The sequence below is a fragment of the Limulus polyphemus genome, unplaced genomic scaffold, assembly GCF_000517525.1.
Source record: "Limulus polyphemus unplaced genomic scaffold, Limulus_polyphemus-2.1.2 Scaffold1523, whole genome shotgun sequence".
NCBI lineage: Eukaryota > Metazoa > Arthropoda > Merostomata > Xiphosura > Limulidae > Limulus > Limulus polyphemus.
The window spans coordinates 138,560-157,806 of NW_013667133.1; the positions used below are offsets into that span (position 1 = coordinate 138,560).

Genomic DNA, 19,247 nt, shown 5'->3' on the forward strand with positions numbered 1-19,247 from the left:
CTTATTTTATTTATTGCTTTTGAAGTTCATATGTCTTGCTGTGTTTTAGCCTACAGAGTGCATAATTCTTCTCATGATTCATGGCATGCGCACGTTTTACTGACGTAACGACAGTACAAGTTGCAACATTAAGCGTCCCTTATTTAAAATTAAGCATTAAGAAATTGAGACAGTACTTGTACAGCCCGTTATTATTAAAACAATCTCTGAAAAACCTCGAATGTTGGTTTACTGATAATTCGCTTGTTTCTATAATAATATCTCTGCCAAAACCTAAATAGTATTGAGAAACTTTCATAGTAATAAATTTTAAATCTTTTTCAAGTGCAAATTATTTTTTCTGTTAATGAATTTACAAAATTTTACATCAGTATGATTAGATTGTCCAACATTATTGTCTTCTAGTCTCGGTTTCGTGACATGGGCAATTGATCTGTAATCTTTTACGTGAATTATACCGACGAAATTAAAATGAATGGCCTGGTGGTTAGGGCGCTCGACTCTCAATCTGAACGTGCTCGTCCTATATGATTGCCGACTGGGTGTAAAAATTTTTAGCTTACACAATTACCGGCCGACCCCAAACAAGTTGGGATTAAGGTTGTAAAGAAAAAAAAATGTAATGAAAGGTTAATAATAGACATATACTTTTTAAGGTTAAATTGTGTAAAAAGGTTAGTATTGTATATATCACTTCGTCTTTTTATGTATATTTTGAGTGCAGTGGGGTAAATAAAATACACTGCAGTGAACATAATGCTTCTTGTTAAAGAATGACTGTATTTAGTTTAAAATCTGTGTCAAGTCCCATAGTCCAGCCTGAGGCTTGTCTTTCTATTGCTTTCGTCACTCCACAATTCCTAGATTCAACTCTCCTTCCCGCATTCTACGGAAGTCCGGTTTTAACCTGACCTTTGAAACACACGCCACTGCAGTTTTGTTTTTCTTTTCCTGAAATTAGTTACTGTAATTGGACGCCTGTTAACTTTCGTGAGCCAAGGTCACGTCCTGTCTATCTGTGCGAAGAGGGCAGAGACAGCCAACGAACGTGTTATGTCAGTGTCTGATTTTTTTGTATTGGAAGACTGTGGCTTCTATAATCTGTAAGCGGGACATCTGTGCGCCGATGCTGAGCATGCTCTAAACCAAAGCCGTTGTCGCGGTTTTCGATCACGTAACATCTAGTTTTCTGTGTGTCAAAGACCTGAGGCATTCAAGTAATTCTAATCACACAGCCATTTCTCGTAATGATAACTTGTGTAGGATACTTGGGGCATTACAGTGCGACACTCCTTTCAGCACGTAAACCTAGAGGCAGTATTCACACGCTAGTTCCTTTATTATGTAAAGTTAGTATAATATAGAAAGGATATTAGACAAATAACTAAAGTGACTATTTACTGTTGCCATGCGCATTCATAGTTGCGATTTTTAATTAGTATAAAATGTAAGAAGCCAGAAATTTTTAAATAGCAATTTTCCTGAACACTTGTACTCATTTAAAACTAATTTAGTTTCTGGTTGCAAAGTTTTGACGGGTTTGATAATTTTCAATTTGTCAGGTTATAATATTATGCGGTTAATGATAATGTCCAGATAAACTAGTTTCGTGCCATCCCTTTAAATGAGTTTCGAATATCGTAGGTTTACATGGACATTGATTCTGTAGTTACAAGTGTTTGTGTGATGAAATTCTATTCCTATTTATTATATCATAAAATCAAGTTAATTGAACCTTTTTTATAGGTTACACCAATATACTTAAGAATATTGACGAACTTTGTAAATAAGTAAATGAACATAATATACCTTATGTTTCATCTCTGTATAGGTTGTGTGTGGTCTTGTGGATAGCATGCTCATTTTTTGGGGCTGTGGGTGTACAATAAGAGTGACAAACAAATCCCACTATTTGGTCAAGTAAGAGTAACCCAAGAGTGGGCAGTGGGTGCTGCTGATTAGTTTCTTTCCCTCTTGTCTACCAGTTCAAAATAGGGATGGCTATGCCCTTTATGTAACTTTTGGGACAATTTTGAAAAAAAAGAAAAAGTTAGTACTGCTTTCTCACTGTAAGAATTAATTTCAGTTAGATGTTAAGTACAATTATTTGTACAACCCTAAATATGGATACAAACATTAAGGTAGTGATATCCTCATACACACAAATCTCTTAATGACAGTCATTCCCAGCTGTCCTGATGAGTCCTGGTATTGGGTAGAAGGCCTCATCAGTACTGTTTATAGCTAATATAGTGTGGTTAATGTATTATTATTACATATTCTTCTTTACTTTCACTGATTAGTTCTTATAATTAATGATGAAATTTTCTCCCATTGTCGTTGTGGTTTCTTTACACGGTCTGAAAACAAGATGATATTGAATTAAAAATATTGACGAAAAATAATTAATGTTAATAATAATCAAATAATATCCTGTTATTAATACTTTCCATAATTCTGATTTGTAACTGATTCAAATAAAAATGGTAATAGTTACACAAATCAGTTATGTAAAGCACACCATAATAGTTGTTGTTTATTTAATTGATGTTATAATTAGTACCTACACCACTACTATGTGTGTTCCAGCCAGCCTGATGAGCCATGGTATTGGGCCAAAGGGCTCATAAACACTGGATATGGCAAATAAAGTATGGTTGATATATCACATATTTTTCTTTACTTTCCCTCCTAAGTTATTTTCTTGGGAGGTAGACATTGTTAAGTGTCCCTTCAGTAGAAAGCAAATGATAGAGATTATGGATGACAGTATACTTAGGTTCTTTTAAATGCAAATCTTTTTTTGTGTGTGTTTTAAATAGAGGTGTTATAGATAAGCAAAAGGCAAAAGAAGTTTTGAGAAATTGAAAAACTACACTTGCATGTACATGTGTGTGTGTGTGTGTAAATGTGGTTGCTCATTTTCTGTTCTATGCTATGTAGGTGTTACACAAAATATATCTAATTTAGACTCGTTTACAATACATAGTACCTTAAGTACTAGGACAAATGGATGTTAAATAAGGGTTTTTTTCTCAATTTTTAGTGCAAGATTACAAATCTGTATTTGGATGATGAACATGATGTAATAAAATCTGTTTTTAGTTGCATACAGTGTAAATAACTAATTTGTTTCTTCTCACTTGAATAAATTGCATAAATTAGAAGTACTTTGAAAATTAGTATATTGTTTATAAATATTGGGTCAGGGTTGTTAAAAGTTAGTGTTAAATAAAAACAGAACAGACAGTCAGTAAAGTTTCTAGAAATTGATATTAATTTAACTACTTGTTACTATATTGCATTATTCCTGAAGCTCTTGAAATATTTGAGGAAGGTGAGATGGTATAGCAAAAGAAAATTCTGGTGAGAGGGAAGGGGAAGTAGAAACATCTGGCTGATTGGATGGATACTTCTAGAAGGTGGGAGGGGCAGTAGAAACATCTGGCTGATTGGATGAGTACTTCTAGAAGGTGGGAGGGGCAGTAGAAACATCTGGCTGATTGGATGGATACTTCTAGAAGGTGGGAGGGGCAGTAGAGACATCTGGCTGGTTGGATGGATACTTCTAGAAGGTGGGAGGGGCAGTAGAAACATCTGGCTGGTTGGATGGATACTTCTGGAAGGTGGGAGGGGCAGTAGAAAAATTTGGCTAGTTGGATGGATACTTCTGGAAGGAAGGGAGGAGTAAGAGGAAGTTATAACTAATGAGCTGGAAAGTTGTCAAAAGTTGAAGGGCAATCGAACACACAGAACTGAACTTGGTTGTTACGAAAGTTTTAAAAGGTGGGAATCATCTTGTTAGATGTAAGAAACAATTCAAATTTAGTGGTTCCCTTAAACATCTACCTGAGCTAATTTTTAATGTGCATTTTCTGTACCATAATATAATTTTTCAAGTGTTGTGTTAGTGGTGCTTCATAGAGAATTTGAAGTCACAATGCAATGATGTGACTGATTGTAACTGTAATACATTTCATACTTATTACTTGCAGAAAAGTATAAACTATCCATTTTCTAGTTTGTTTTTATTTTTGCACTGCATTTTATACTTTTTGCTTGGATTGACTGATGACTAACAGGCTCACTGAAAAACAACAGCTTGTTAGTTTGCTGGTGGTAAACAATTAAAGTGTAACAACTGACAGCAAGTTGTTGAAATTTAATAGAACAAGTCTAGAAGTTCACTTCTTATAATTTAAACATTAATTCAAATTAATCACACTTTCCATTAAGCCTTTGTTTCCTTTTGCTGTATAACTTGTTCAAAGGACTGAGTTTATTATATTAAAATGATTTTGAACATGCATATCAACAGCCATACCAAATATCAAGTTGCAGTAGAACAGGATGTACCAGAAGTACATTGTGTCAAATTTTGGCATTATGTAAGTGGTGAAATGACACCAAAAATTGTTTTTGGGAAGGGTATGTAACAGTCCTTTTCAATGTAGAATATTCATAAACTCGTATATTCATACAGTTATATTTAAATTGGGAATTTAGGATTACTGGGATGGAAATATCTATTGTATATAATATCATTGTAAAACAAAGGAACTTGAATCAAATTGAGCAATCAGGACTATCCTATAGCAAGTTGTTTTACAGACTTGGTAAGGAAAGTGTGGTTCCTTGTAACAGGTGAGAATCCACAATTATAAATGTCATTAGCAAAAGCCATCAATGTGCCCTAGGAGTTAGTATGCAAGACATTAAGATATCTATCTGGAAAGTTGCTTCCATATCTATTCAACCATAATGTACTTCAAGCAGCTTGACAAAGACATCTACCATCACACTCTGGCAACAGTAGCATCAGAGGAAATGTGTCTGCTATAATGGAAACTATGGTTATCAAACATTAGTGATTGATAGACTGATCTGTAAAGTGCAATAGATTTCACGCTGTGGCTCAAATTGACTAGTTCCCTCAACAGTGGTCAGAATTTGACTATTTTCAACATATGAAGGATATTTTAAAACTTATTGTAGTTGACAAACAATTTGAAAGCTGCTTATCTCAGGTGCAAGCAGGAAAGTAGGGCTTTAATGGTGCTGAGAATGCAAACAATGTGAAAAACGAATGATCAAAAGCACGTGATATGTTCTGATGAGTGGAATTTCACACTGTTCTGTACTAATGTTAAAGCAAAAATATGGCAGATATCACATGAGGCATTCCATCCTGGTTGTATTGATTAATTAGTGCATGCTGTTGGACATAGTGTATTACTATGGGAATGTTCTTGTGACAGTGATTGGATCCTTTGGTTCTTTTATAAGGGAAACATCCATTGTGTACCTGAACATTGTTGCTAATCATTCCCACTTTTTAATGTTACTTTTCCATCCTGATAGACAGAGGCCCTTCCAAGACAGTAATATAACAATGGTTACACAAGTCATTTTCCCAGTATTTTGACATTATTTAGCATTTTGTAGGTAGTGTAATGCCACTGAAAAATAGCTTGCTTGGGAAGGGTATGTGACAACCACTTAATGGCATTGAAAAACAAAGGAATATGGATTAACTTTGGACACCAAGGCCACCCAGAAATAGATCTGCAGCAAGTTGTATCAAAGCTATGATAAGCAAAGTGCAGCATTGTGTAACAGATGAGAATTCATGAACACAAAGGTCAGTGGCTAAAGCCATCTACATGCTCCAGACTACATCACATAACATAATGAAGAAGGATCTTCATCTGGAAAAATGATGCAAGTAATTTGTATACAAGTTGCTTTCATGAAATATACATTCAACTGTCACATACCTCAGAAGTCAAGATGCTAGAGAATGAAATAAGTGTTCATACTATTCCATATGAAGATATGTCAGTTAAGTTGCTGGATTTCTGTGAAACTGTACTGATGAAACAAGGACTTAAACTATCAACCTCATGCACTAAAATGGTTAGGGAAAGCATGTAAGGAGGAGTGACATGCTTTGAATATGACAGCCCTATGACAGTGCTTTTTGCAATGGAAACCATGCTGCAGGACTTTTGTCAAGAATCATGGTCATCAGATAGAGTATATGGATGTGGTAACATGGAATTTAGCAATGTGGTGAGGATCTAAAATCATCAATAACACTGTGTGTGTAACTGCCATAGCTCCAAGAGGAAAGAACCTAGACACCTGAAATAAAGTGGGCCCTGCAGGTTATGCACATGGGTATTATTACTTATCCATGTGTGTGTGCACACATGCACATCTTTTTAATGAGACAAGCAAGCTAGCTAAAAACCACATAGAAAAGAAGTGGTTCCTTATATTACAAATAGAAATCACAGACAGACAGACACGCTCTTTTATTATAGATGTATAGCTTGTCAGAAATGACGAGGCAAGTACTACCGCCCCATAGTATACCCTGTAGTATATCAATTAGATTAATAACTTCTAACATATAGAAAAGCTGGTTCCTTTTGGTAACAATGCATTCCAACAATAGCTTTTGTGTCACATAGCTTAGTAACAAAAGTATAACCTAAAATTATTGTTATTAGTCTATGTACTGAAAGTATAAAATGAAATGATTAAATGACAAAACAGGAAAATATTTGTTGATTTCTTAATTTAGAATCTCTGTTGATTAAAGAGGTTTTTTTTTATTAAAATGTTGGTGATATAACAGAAAATAACTTTATACAGAAACGATTTAAGTTTAAAATTGGATCGATATTTTTACTTTTATGATAAATTTTATGCTCTTGGCTAGTTTTTTTACACTATGTCTTTACTTTAGACTTTTTTATTAATTTCTTTAAATCATATCAACATTCACTACACTTGCAAGGTTTCACGGCTCCTTGCACCTCCGTCACTAAAATCGTAATGTATGCCAAAATTAAAACAGAAAGGTTGCAATTCATTTGCATAAACCAAAAGAAGCTCCAAGTTGAAGACTGTCTAGAATACACACATCTAGAATATGTAAACTTGATAACCCGAGCAAAGCTGGGTACTTTTGCTAGTTTTAATATAAAATACCAAGAATATTAGTAGGCCATAAAAATATATTTTAATTTGGAAATTTCATAATTACTTTTGTAAAAGAAATCACTATTTATAGGTTATTTTGTAATACCAAGCAAACCTATGAGACAGCAAGAAATTAGATTGCTGGCTAATTATAAATCACTAGATTCAGCCAAATAAAATTTGTATATATTTTTAAGGAAATTTGTGTAATTAACATACTTGCTAATGCATATTTTTATTAATATTGCTTTGAAATGTAGAGCAGAACTTTATATGTATGTATTGTAGTAGATGGTATTAATGGATTATGAAGTCAAACTTTATAAGTGTGATTTATGGAAATAGTTATACAATACAGACTGACTGTAATAAACATCAGTATGTCTATTCTTATAATAGGCAAAAACGTTATGTATGGGATATCACATGGGTTACCTTGTATGGGTTCAGCATTATTTTTAATCTGAATTAATTTAGACAGTTTTAATCTTTGAAGTGATTATTAAGTTAAGTTCATTTTCATGGAATGTTTATATTGGCATATGTGAAGTGCTTTTGAAGACAAAGGTAAAAAAAAATTCACTGGTTGATGAAGTTTGATTACATTTTAATGGTATTTTTTAAGCAAAATTTAAAAACAGTGGTAACAATGTGAGAATCTGTTTAGCCTTTTTTTAGATTAAAAACTTGATTAACACGTAGATGTACATACGTTTGATAAGTAACATTATTCAGATAAGTATAATGTTATAATTACTGGGAATGTGTGTTGTACAACCCAAGCTTTTCCATTATTACTTTATGGTTTTCTTTAGTTACATTTTTATTAAAATTGATGTTTTTCACCAATGTATCAGGAAAGTGATGCAAATCAAAATTGACTACTTTTAGAACACCCTTTATTATTACATTATACTCAAATTCTGCCAGATTCGAACGAATGCTTACATCATTATTTCATAACATTTTTCACTCTATGGACCAGCAAAATATTTACAGAAAGATTACAGACCAATTAGATATATACAAGTCTGTTGTGTTTATTGTGAATATAAATTCTTCAAGAAACTTTGAAGTAAAAGTTATGAAGTTTACTTATCTTTCAGCGAACTGAGAAGAAAAAAACACATACTTCTGTGTATTTCTAACACATGCACAAATTATGAATTTTACAGAAATGTAATACCTCATGAAACTTTTATTTATTTTTCTCTTTCTTTTCACTGAATGTTTCTGTGGACCATTGGTTGGGAACCACTGTTATAAATAGAGTAAATTCAGAGCTTACCATTCAGCAAACATTAATTCTGTTTTAATAAACCAATCGTGACACCATCCTTATAAAAGCTAAGTTCCTTAGATCAGGATCCAGTCTTATTTATACTGAGAAAAATAATATATTCTGTATATGTTGTGATTGAGGGTATGCAAAGATTCACTGAATTGTTCTTGCTTCTGATGAGAATATTTGTATTGGTAGGGAAACTACAGTTTGATAGCTAAATTCTTTCTGCACTTGGTTCATAGTTTGGGCCTGGAATCAGATTAACTTCCATACAAGTACTTTTACATCATGTTCAAACTGATTGTGCACAAACCCTTTGTCTGTGCTTGGGTAGAGTGTAAGTTCTTTGCTTTTTTTGTGGAGGCTTGTATAATGGCTGAGGAATTTTTTTTTGGTGGCCAACATGCACCAACTTTGCTCCAGCAAACCCCTCACTGGTAGGTCAGTCAGCTGCTGTTCACCTGGTGTGGTTTATACAGCTGTTCACTGCTACTTGATTGACTCACAAATATACTTAATGAAACTCCCTATGGAGCAAGTAATTTGGAAAGAAATTAATAAGCAGCTCATAGCTGTAAGTTTTCAAGTCTGCATAACTGAGTATTTGATCCATTACATATGAGTATAATAAATTTTTTACCAGTTTTCAATCACAATAGTCATCATATGATGTAACATCAGTACAGTGCACTGTTGGTAACAGAGATCTCTTATACATGTTTTACAAACTCTCTACAATAGTCATCATATGATGTAACATCAGTACACTGCACTGTTGGTAATAGAGATCTCTTATACCTGTTTTACAAACTCTCCAAGTTGTTTTTATTTCCAGTAATTCCTAACTTTATCACCCATGAAATTAGAATATAATGATTGAGTACCTTTTGATCCCATTAAGATTACAGGCTGATTTTTGGTACTGACCTGGAGGTTAGTGTGAACTTCAGTATCCAATGTTGATTTTGGTCATCTATGTTGAGAGATGACGGTGGAATAGATAAAGGTCAAAGGTCAAAATTCTGAATATTAGAAATAATGGCATACTTGGCTGGAGCACAGAGAGAGGTTTCTAGCAATAGTTTATTTTTGTTGCAGCATTAAAAATAAAAAAGCTGTTGGTACTTTTATGTCATTGGTTTTGTGTAGAAGCCATTTGGGTTAAATATTTGGTGATCCTTCACATAAAAACAATTTGACCTAGAGACTTAGAACTGGAATGAATCTTGTAACTTTATAACACTGATATACCTGTGAACTACTAATGCATTTGGAAGAGATAAAGTCAGAAACCTTCCTGAAGCAATTGATTTAATAAGGACTGACCATGTTCTCATTGGCACAGCATAGACTTTAGAGAAATTTATAATCAATTAGTTATATAAAAGTAACTTTTTTAATAATTTATTTCAACGAAATGTTTCAATGTATGTAGCCTTTGTTATTTTGAAAACTTGGATGTATTTCTCTATCTTATTTTTTATTTGACAAGTGATAAAGAATGAAGTTTTTAAATCATAAATACAGCTTTTCTTCTTTAAACTGTATCTTTGCAAGTGTTTCAGTGTTTTTTTTTCTAAGCCTTTATAATTGAGTCACTTTATTTCTCTTCCAGAGATAGTGCTATCAGCCAAATGTCAATTTAGTAAACAAGACACCTGTTTAGTATTTATAATGTCACTGTTTAGTTTTCACTGTACCCCTTCTCGTGATTATGTTTTAGCTAATTGTAAAAGTTAAAGTATTAGAAGTGGTAGTAAGTTTGATGTGTAATAAGTATTGCATTGATGTGTGTTTATAGACTTTGTACCAATACTTTAAGGGAGCATTTCCCAAACTTTCCAAATTCACAACCCTCCTAAGTAACCAGATAATTTTCTGCAATTCGTGTTGAAATTGGGAGAGGGAGGTTACTGTTTCAATATATTTCATGAAGAAAGTTTAGTTATTTCTTATTTTGTGTTATGTTTGCTTGGAAACATTTTAGGGTTATTATTTTATAAATAATTAAAAATACAAATATGTTATGTTTCACTGTGTTTTATTGTACGAACCACTCTGATATCTATGGAGACCCACCATTGGTTCACCCACAGTTTGGGAACCAATGCTTTGTAAGGAATCTACTATGGCTGGTTTTTAATGAACATTACAAAACTATTTATCACTAAGAATTTTGATTAGGCTGACACATTTCTTGTCATCAGCTTATACTGAATGTAATTTTATTTTATTATTATTTATGTACACAGTATATTTATCTGTCAACTTAACATGTACAGTAGCAACTGGCAGCGTGTTGTGAAGTATTTTGATGTGCATTTATGAAATACATTATCATCTCAAGTGTTTGCTGGGTTTTTACTTAAGTTTTGATGAACTTATCAGCCTGAAGTTGTTATTAGTTTAGATAAAAGTGGTAGTGCTTTATCGACACAAGTTAAGTAATATAGAGCATCTATCTTGATGTTATGACGGTTAATGTAGAGGTCTTTTAAAGCTTCCATATATGAATAACAAACTAGCATTAAGAAACAGAAAAACAAAACTGCAGTAATTCATTTGTAAAGCTTTTATGTCATACAAATATTTAGTACTTGCTTTTAAGAAGGTAAAAAAAAAAAGTAAATCTGTATGGCAAACTTAGGTAAATACTGGTAAATTTCCATTTAATATTAATGCAAGTACTGTTTAAGTGGTTGCTGGACTGTTCCGAACAGACCTTATTCAGTGTATACCAGTCCACTTAACATGATAGGTTATGTGTATATTGTTGTTTTAGATGCACAGACATATTTAATATATAGCACATGACAGGTAAAAGTATATACATGTATTGCATTGTAATTCAAATGTACAGAACTTGTCTCTTCCCCCCCCCCCCCATATTTGTATAAATATGTGATCCATTCTTGGAATTTCATATATTGATAGCTGAGAAACATTGTTTTAATGTATACTGTTTTTACATTAATTATGTTTCATTTCTATAATATGTGGTCCTTTTTTTTATTTTTAATATGTTTTTGTATGGTCATGTGAAATAAATGTTGTTATCGTTCTGAATTTAGACGTACTCTGGTCTTTTCTGTGTTGTGGTCAATCCATACAAGAAGTTACCAATCTACACAGAGAAAGTAATAGAGTTGTATAAAGGCAAGAAAAGACATGAAGTTCCTCCTCATATTTATGCTGTAACTGATGGAGCTTATAGAAGCATGCTACAAGGTATGATTTTATCCATGTAACAACACATATTTGGAATTTGATTTCTTAGAGTTTATTCCAATTGTTTCTTCAGTTTGCATAAAAACTGAGAATCTTGTAATTTAGATGAGTCTGTAAAAGTTATGAACTTCCTGGAAACTTATCTGCACATATACTTTATTTCACAAAAAATTATTTATAAGATTAAAACAATAAAGATATCAAAATAAAAAACTTCCAAGAATTGTGTTTATTACTAGTCACAAGTAGACTGATGACATAAATGCTGACAGGGTAATCATAATGTACTCATCTCATCTGAAAGACTTGGAGTTTGTTAAATGTTTAATCTGTGATAGATTATATGATAGATAATGAAAAGTTATAATTTTTATGCAGCAATTTTGCGTAAATAATGTCATTTTCTTTGATATAAATATAAAACAGTACATATAAGTTCTTGAAATATTGCAAAGTTATGGTAAAGAAGTTTTAAAAATTTCAGTACCAGAAGTAACGGAGAAACGGCTATTTTGAAGTCATGATCCTGGAAAATTCCTGAAATTCCTGTTTCAATAAAAAATTCCACATAAAAGAATTTAGCTTCATTAAAAAGATTAAAGAAACAGTTTTTCTTTTCAAAATTGAATATTATTATTTAATTTTGGCCATTTTGAATTTCATAAGTTGCAAGACTTAACTGTTACAATTTCCAATGCTGGACATGTTTTATGAAGGAAAATGGCAGAAAAGTTTGTTTAATCTAGTGTGGCAGGATTGTAAAAGCCTGAAAATCTGAGTATGGGTTCTGGAAAATCTTGGAATGTTCTTTTATGAAGTACATGTATATGAACCTTGATAAAACTGGAACATATATTTAAAGATATCTTGCATGTAACACACTACTTTTAACAAGCACACTGAATTATTTTCGAGAAATTCGATCATGTCAAACTAAATACTAGCTCAGAATTATTAAAACCACATCTGTAATCTACACAAATACAAACCAAGGTTGTTATTCTTATTGTCCCAATTTTTATAAATGTTTTCTTAATTGCATCACATTTTTGGTGTGGCATGGACAGGTTCTGTTGACCAATGATAAAGTGGAAGTATTAGCATGCAGAATGCATGTTGTTCTGCATAATGTGAACAGATGGCTTAAGTTTATTTGTGGAGAAACTGATTAATTTGTTAATGTTTGTTCCTTTAAAACATTAGTGGAGACTAAATGTTATTTGTCTTTCATTATATGTCATTGGTTCCAATGAAAAATGGAGACATTTGTTGAGAATTTAAGGCAGTACTAGCTTAAAAGCATTGTCTTTAGTCACTCTAAATCAAAGATTATAGCAATGTTTAAACTAACTACTCCATTTTTAATTGACTGCTTTTGTTTCACATTTAATTAAATCAGTAAAACACTTTACAGTTTACAATTAGTGTTATTCAGGTAAGGTATGGATAATTCCATAGTATAGAATGAATTACATTTAAGCAGTAGTGTCAAATTATGATGAATCTTAATTGTTGTTATACACCTATTTCAGTCTTTCTTTTTTTTTTAATTATTTCTATCAGATAAAAAGCATTGCTGGTTTCATTTAAATTTTTCAGTTTCCTCTTTTCAGTTTAGAGGTAGAAGATAAGTATGAGTACACTATCTCTCCCAGCTCCTGTTAGGGAATATATAAAGAAAAATGTCCTAAATAAAGTATTTCCTTTTATATATTATATATGACAAAAAAAATTTCTTCAGATCTGCATATTTCTTGAATAGGAATTTATCAATGGCAAAATATTTTGTTTGTATTAATATGCCTTCTACTTGAAAAAAAAGAAACATTCTTTTTAATGTGATCATATTTCTATTAAAAACTAAGTATGTCTGGCTACTATTTATAGAGAAAACGTAGTGGTTGTTTTTAATACATTTTATTTCAAATGCTGAAGGGTTATTATTTTCATTTCTGATATGATTGATATCCGATAGTATTGATTTAAATTTAATGATATAGGCAATTTTTCTTTGATCAAAGATATTAACTTTGTTAAATTGTTTTGTTTGTACAAACATGTCTTGTATCTGTTAATATGGGGCTAACATGTTTGTATGCATACATCCTTTTAACAACATAAGAAATGTTTTTACTGTATAAAGCATTTTGGCCTGATCCAGCTACATATTAAAATTATTATAATAGTTATATTTACTTTTTTTTTTACTGCATTAAGCATTTTGGTGTGATCCAGCTACATATTAAGATTATTATAATAGTTATATTTACTTTTTTTTTTTACTGTATAAACCATTTTGGTGTGATCCAGCTACATATTAAGATTATTATAATAGTTATGTTTACTTTTTGTGTTTAATGTATAAAGCATTTTGACCTGATCCAGCTACGTATTAAAATTATTATAATAGTTTTATTAGATATTTTTAATTTCTATTTTATATGTTGGGATATGCATTAATTACATTATCTTAAAAAGCATAATTTAGCCATACTTGTATGATTATTTTATAAACAAGGGCACAAGTCAAGTAAGTGAAATTATGTAGGTTAACTATTATTTGCTAAAAGTGGAAAAAGTGAAATACTGTATTGAAATGAATAATAAAAAACAAGAAAATTTTTAAGTGTAATTCAACTTCTGAACAAAAGGGATGGCTATATTAAGAATAGTATTTTTTTTCAGTTCTAATCTTTCATCAAAACTGAAAGCTAAAGGAAGGTTTTTTATTGTGGGGCAAAATATATGTTTATATATATTAAATCGACAACAACACCTTGGGTACATCCTTCATGTCTTTATAACTGCTGCATCTTTGATAAATTCCTTATGTTCCAAAATGTTTACAATCAGCATACCTTGGGTAAACTTCTCATGCTATGCAATCTTTATAACCAGCATACCTGTGGTAAAGTCCTCATGTTCTGGGATACTTCTACAAAGAATAACTTGGGAAACTTCAAATGTTTTCAGATTTTTACTGTTGACATATCTTGGGTAAACATTTCATTCCTAGATGTTTCTCACCAGTTCCTTTGGTAGACTTTTCATATCCCTGGATCTTTGTAATCGGATTCTTGAAAAGCAAATTAAACATTCAAAATAGACTCGTACGACTCCCACAGTTTCCTCACTCCGAAGTATTCAACCTTATCAGTATAGTTACATGGGAATGTATTTCTAAGTGTACGTGAAGTTATGGTTTTGGTTTTATGTATTGCTACCCCCTACTGACTTTATACTGAAGTCACGATTACATACACGACATTCCCTTCCAACTTCTTCAATCAACCTCAAAATCCACTTGTGGAGATGAACGTCACGATATAATAAACTATCACTGTACTATAGACCTGTTTTACTGATCAAACTAGCAGCTCACTCTAAATAAGTTCATGTCGTGGGTTATTATACAGTCTTAAAATCTCTGTAGGCAGCATTAATTGCCACAAGAAGAACATATCGAGCGTCGAACAGATAAACAGCGTTTCATGTAATTAAACATTCAAGTTCACCGCAGTTTCTAACTTAATTTGATAAAATGGCTAAGCTCGAGCTAGTATCCAGTACGCAGTGCATTAGTACGAGTGGTCTACCTCGGTATAAGCTTCATTTTATATATAAACAAAAATATTGTTTTAATTTGGATATAAATTTGAAAGGAATCCAAGTTAAAATTATTATTAAATTACTGACAGCTTTTATGCGCCCCTAAATAAATGCTTTAGAGTAAATTAAGCGTAACTCGGTAATTAACAAGGTACATTGTCTATTAAGGCATTCTAATGCAGAATATGGTAAAGAAACAGGGAATCTCAAAGTGCACCGTTGAAAGGGTTATGACTCGTATCAAACAGTACCCGTTTCACTGTTGAGTACCTACATTACGTTTTATGTAAGATCATGAAATGAGGTGAAATCCGGACTGGTGTTTTGGCTAGTGTCTCACTGCTCGGACGCGTCCGACCTCTTCCAATTGGTATTTCTTAGCATTTTAACATAATTTTAGTGGTCATGAAGTCGAAACGTTTAAAAGTAGTTTGCACACTAACCTCTGAAAAGCTGACCAGCTTTGCACGGCTCTTATCACGTAATGTCCATAAAAAAGACAAATGAATATAAGGTATAAAAACAGCCCTTTAAGTATTACACAAAACTATATACAGAAGCATATAGCTGTCAAAGATATCATTGCTATATCTACAAGTGGGTAGCCCACACGAAAGCGATAAGCAGATATCTAGAACAGAGACAGGTCTAACACCATTATCACTCTTCATGAACTCTGTAAGCTAAAAATATGATTCTTTCCCTTCATGTTTCTTCAAGTATCTTGTAAGTAAAAAAAAATTGTTCAAAAGCAACACCTGAAGCAGTTAAAAGTGCGGTTCAGTGTTCTTACAACAGTATTTGGCTTTTGAATTTTAATCACATCTGTTATTTTGCTCGTGGTCCAGCAGCAAGGTACTGTTTATTAGTTACCATGGTAGTGACTCAATCAAGTTAGACAAAGAAAAGTCATAGAAGAAAACAACAACGCCACAGCCGAGTTAGTAAAATTTTACGATTGTTATACCTTCTGATTAAAGAGTACTTTGTGAATCATTATTGATGTATAAAAACGTTAACCATTGAGAATAGACCCTGAAAGTTTTGTACTCATTGAATCGAATATTCAAAAGATATTAATTTTATTAAGTTTTGCATAATCGTACCGCATTGCACACTTTCTCAAACTCACCTACAGCTCGCATCACACATGCTACACTCAAACTGGTGTTCGCATCAGATACGAGTGACTTGAAGCAAGAAACTGTAGATTTAATTATGTTCAGGGTCAAAATCGCTACGGTTTTTATTTCATTAAATAAACGCTTTCAACTCGCCTGCTGCTCAAATCACACGTGATTCATGGCATGCGCACGTTATACTGACGTCACAACAGTACAAATTGCAACATTAAGCGTCCTTTATGTGTCGTCATTTTAGTGCCGACTGGCTGACTGACAGACAACACACTACTGTACAGTAGTGCGAGTGGTTAAAACAGGTGACCCCCCCCCCCTCTAGGCAGCCTTCGGCTCCCTTTTGGAGAAATAATATTTTGGACAGGTGTTATGTTACAATAAATATAAATAATTTCCGAGTTATGTTGCAATGAATATGTATAACTACAGAATTGTTGGCACTAGCTGTAGTAGAAATAGGGATACAGGTGCCTGGTAAACTTTTATAATTATCCCATCCAGCTTTGTTATAATTGAATCATTTATATGGTTTCCCACAGTAGTTTGGTACAAAAATGTTAAAACAGCACTATGAATACCTCATTCAACTTTAAAGGAATTCAGACCATGGTAAACCCTGTTAAAGGTTAACGAAGAATACACGACAATGTGCATACACATCTACACCAACATACAACTTGTATACACACCAAACATGAACATAAGCACATCTAGAGGATTACTTTTGTAAAGGGTAATTCTTCAAACAAATGAATCAAAGAAGGGATAATCTCTTCTAACAAGTGTGTCTAAAGGAAATTAAATAACATTAATCAAATTTCATCTATATAAATTATGTGAGCACTGATACCATTCACACTTTCTTAAATTTAAAGTTTCTTGGTAGCAAGCCTACCGTCAATACTAATCAGTGGGTACATTTAGCAAGACACTGCTATATATATGTGTGTGTGTTTCGTTTATAACATTATCACTACTAAGAAATGCCCTGGACAAGTATATGTAGAAGGTCGTCAAAACTTTCAGGTTTTGAGACATTGTTTTTGTTGGGTTGTTAATTATCTGTTCTGTGGTTTGATTGGTTATACAAAAGGTGTGAAACTTTTTATTTTGATTGGAGAATGTAGGATAGGCTGATTAAAGACCATTCATTTAAATGTAAAACCTATCTCTGCACATAAATTACTGCCAGTACCGTGTAATTAAGAACTTAAGACCTAGAGCACGTGTACAAAAGTTAAAAAGGTTAATTACTAGTTTCTAGAAAAGAATCTATTGTTCGAACGTAAGTTATTTAATAAATACTACATACAGGCGATTAAAATCCGACGTATTTCCGTAATTAGAATCATACCCAACTTTTCATTCAGCCACACCTGCTAATAAAACGTCATGCTGCAGAAATAAAACCTGAATTTAATAGTTATAATACGACATATTATTTCATAATAAAATAATTCGAATGTAATGTCCGATGAGCTCGTATCTGTTAGTGAGCAAGTCGTAAAAAAAACCTTGTGTAAGATACTGTGAACCTATATTTGTCAAGTCAAAAGTTGGTCGTACATTTACGCTCTCAACGAGCTGGCAGATGTCCATGTACACTGATACAGTCATCAATGCCAAGAGACTCAAACTTTTCTCACAAGCTAGTTATCTTGGAAGTGTAACACTAGGAGGTGTTGACCTTCAAAGTCAACTCCAAGTTTGGTCACAAAGTTCGATGTTTTTTTATTTTTATCATACTGAAAGTAAAAACAAATGGTATGTGAGAAGCAACATGACCCATTAACTGTGCCCAAACATAGTAAGTCAATGTTACTGAATTTTGCAAAAAAATACCGTTTTCCGATCGAATATCTGTCCACAATGAGTCATCAAAGTTAGCTTTAACTGCTGCAACCCAAAGAATCTTCATTTCTTTTCAAATTGATTTCCGGAACAAATATTATTATTATTTTTCTAATTATAATTTGTGACTATGAATGTTGTGGCACGCAGTACCCTGATATGTTGTCACGTAAGTGTAACTTTTGTTGTCATTAGTGGAAAACAACAACAACAACAACAAAACAATGTGATGTGACGTTACAGTTTCTGGTGAATAGTTCCTATATGTAGTACAAGCAGAAGTACTCGTTCCCAGTGAAGGGAAAAGTTTCAGTTAATCTGTAAATTCAAGTTATTTCATAAACTTTAAAAAGGTTAATTGTGTTGCAATATTGATTTCACTCGGAGCCAAAGCTCTGAGTTGCTTATACCGACCACCACGAAAAGTGATTGTTGAGCATTTCAGTCATGCTATGAGCCACTCAACAATAACATACGCTAATTCTACATTTTTGTTCTTTAAGTTATGTTACATTTTGAAATGTGAATGATAGTGTGATTAATTCATAATAATTTAATGTAGAATATACTGCTTGCGAAATAAAATTTGGTATCAACATTATTCATATGTATAAAATATATTCATTATATATAACTTTTATAAGGAAAAACCACCAAATACACAGCTAAAAAACAAAACAGAACTGTTTAATTAACCACTTAAACAGAGACATATATAATGCTTTGTAAGCGATATGTGTATTGATACTTACGAATTTGTTATTACACGGAGGATTTAAAATAATCATTGAAAGTTTTTAAATATAACTCGACAGCATTACACGTTTCTTATATTTTATAAGATTCTGCTCATACTTGACATTCAATAATGTTCACCATTCATGAGAAAAAGGATTTTTATTGAAATTTTAGTTTAAAAACGAGCTATCATCACAGCATTACATTACAGAACAGATTTTGTTGAAGTATTTCTTTGTAGACGCAGTTATCAATGAAAGTTCCTTGCTTTTCTGTTACAACACTCATGATATTTTCACTAAAGAAAAACAAATAATTTTTTCAAGTTTTTTGTTTGTTTTATATTTGAAACTTACTCCTTTTTGTAATTAGTATTTATTGGTTAAATCTGAAACTTACTCCTTTTT

General features: G+C 32.3%; 1 protein-coding gene across 1 annotated transcript in view; it reads left to right on the forward strand.

Moving 5' to 3' along the window:
• LOC106463941 (myosin heavy chain, non-muscle-like) overlaps positions 1–19,247 on the forward strand; it is a 133,052-nt gene that overhangs the window by 19,214 nt on the left and 94,591 nt on the right. Inside the window, exon 2 of the mRNA XM_013924031.2 lies at positions 11,347–11,503. Within this exon, the coding sequence (XP_013779485.1) occupies positions 11,347–11,503 (157 nt within the window). The remainder of the gene's footprint in view (positions 1–11,346; positions 11,504–19,247) is intronic.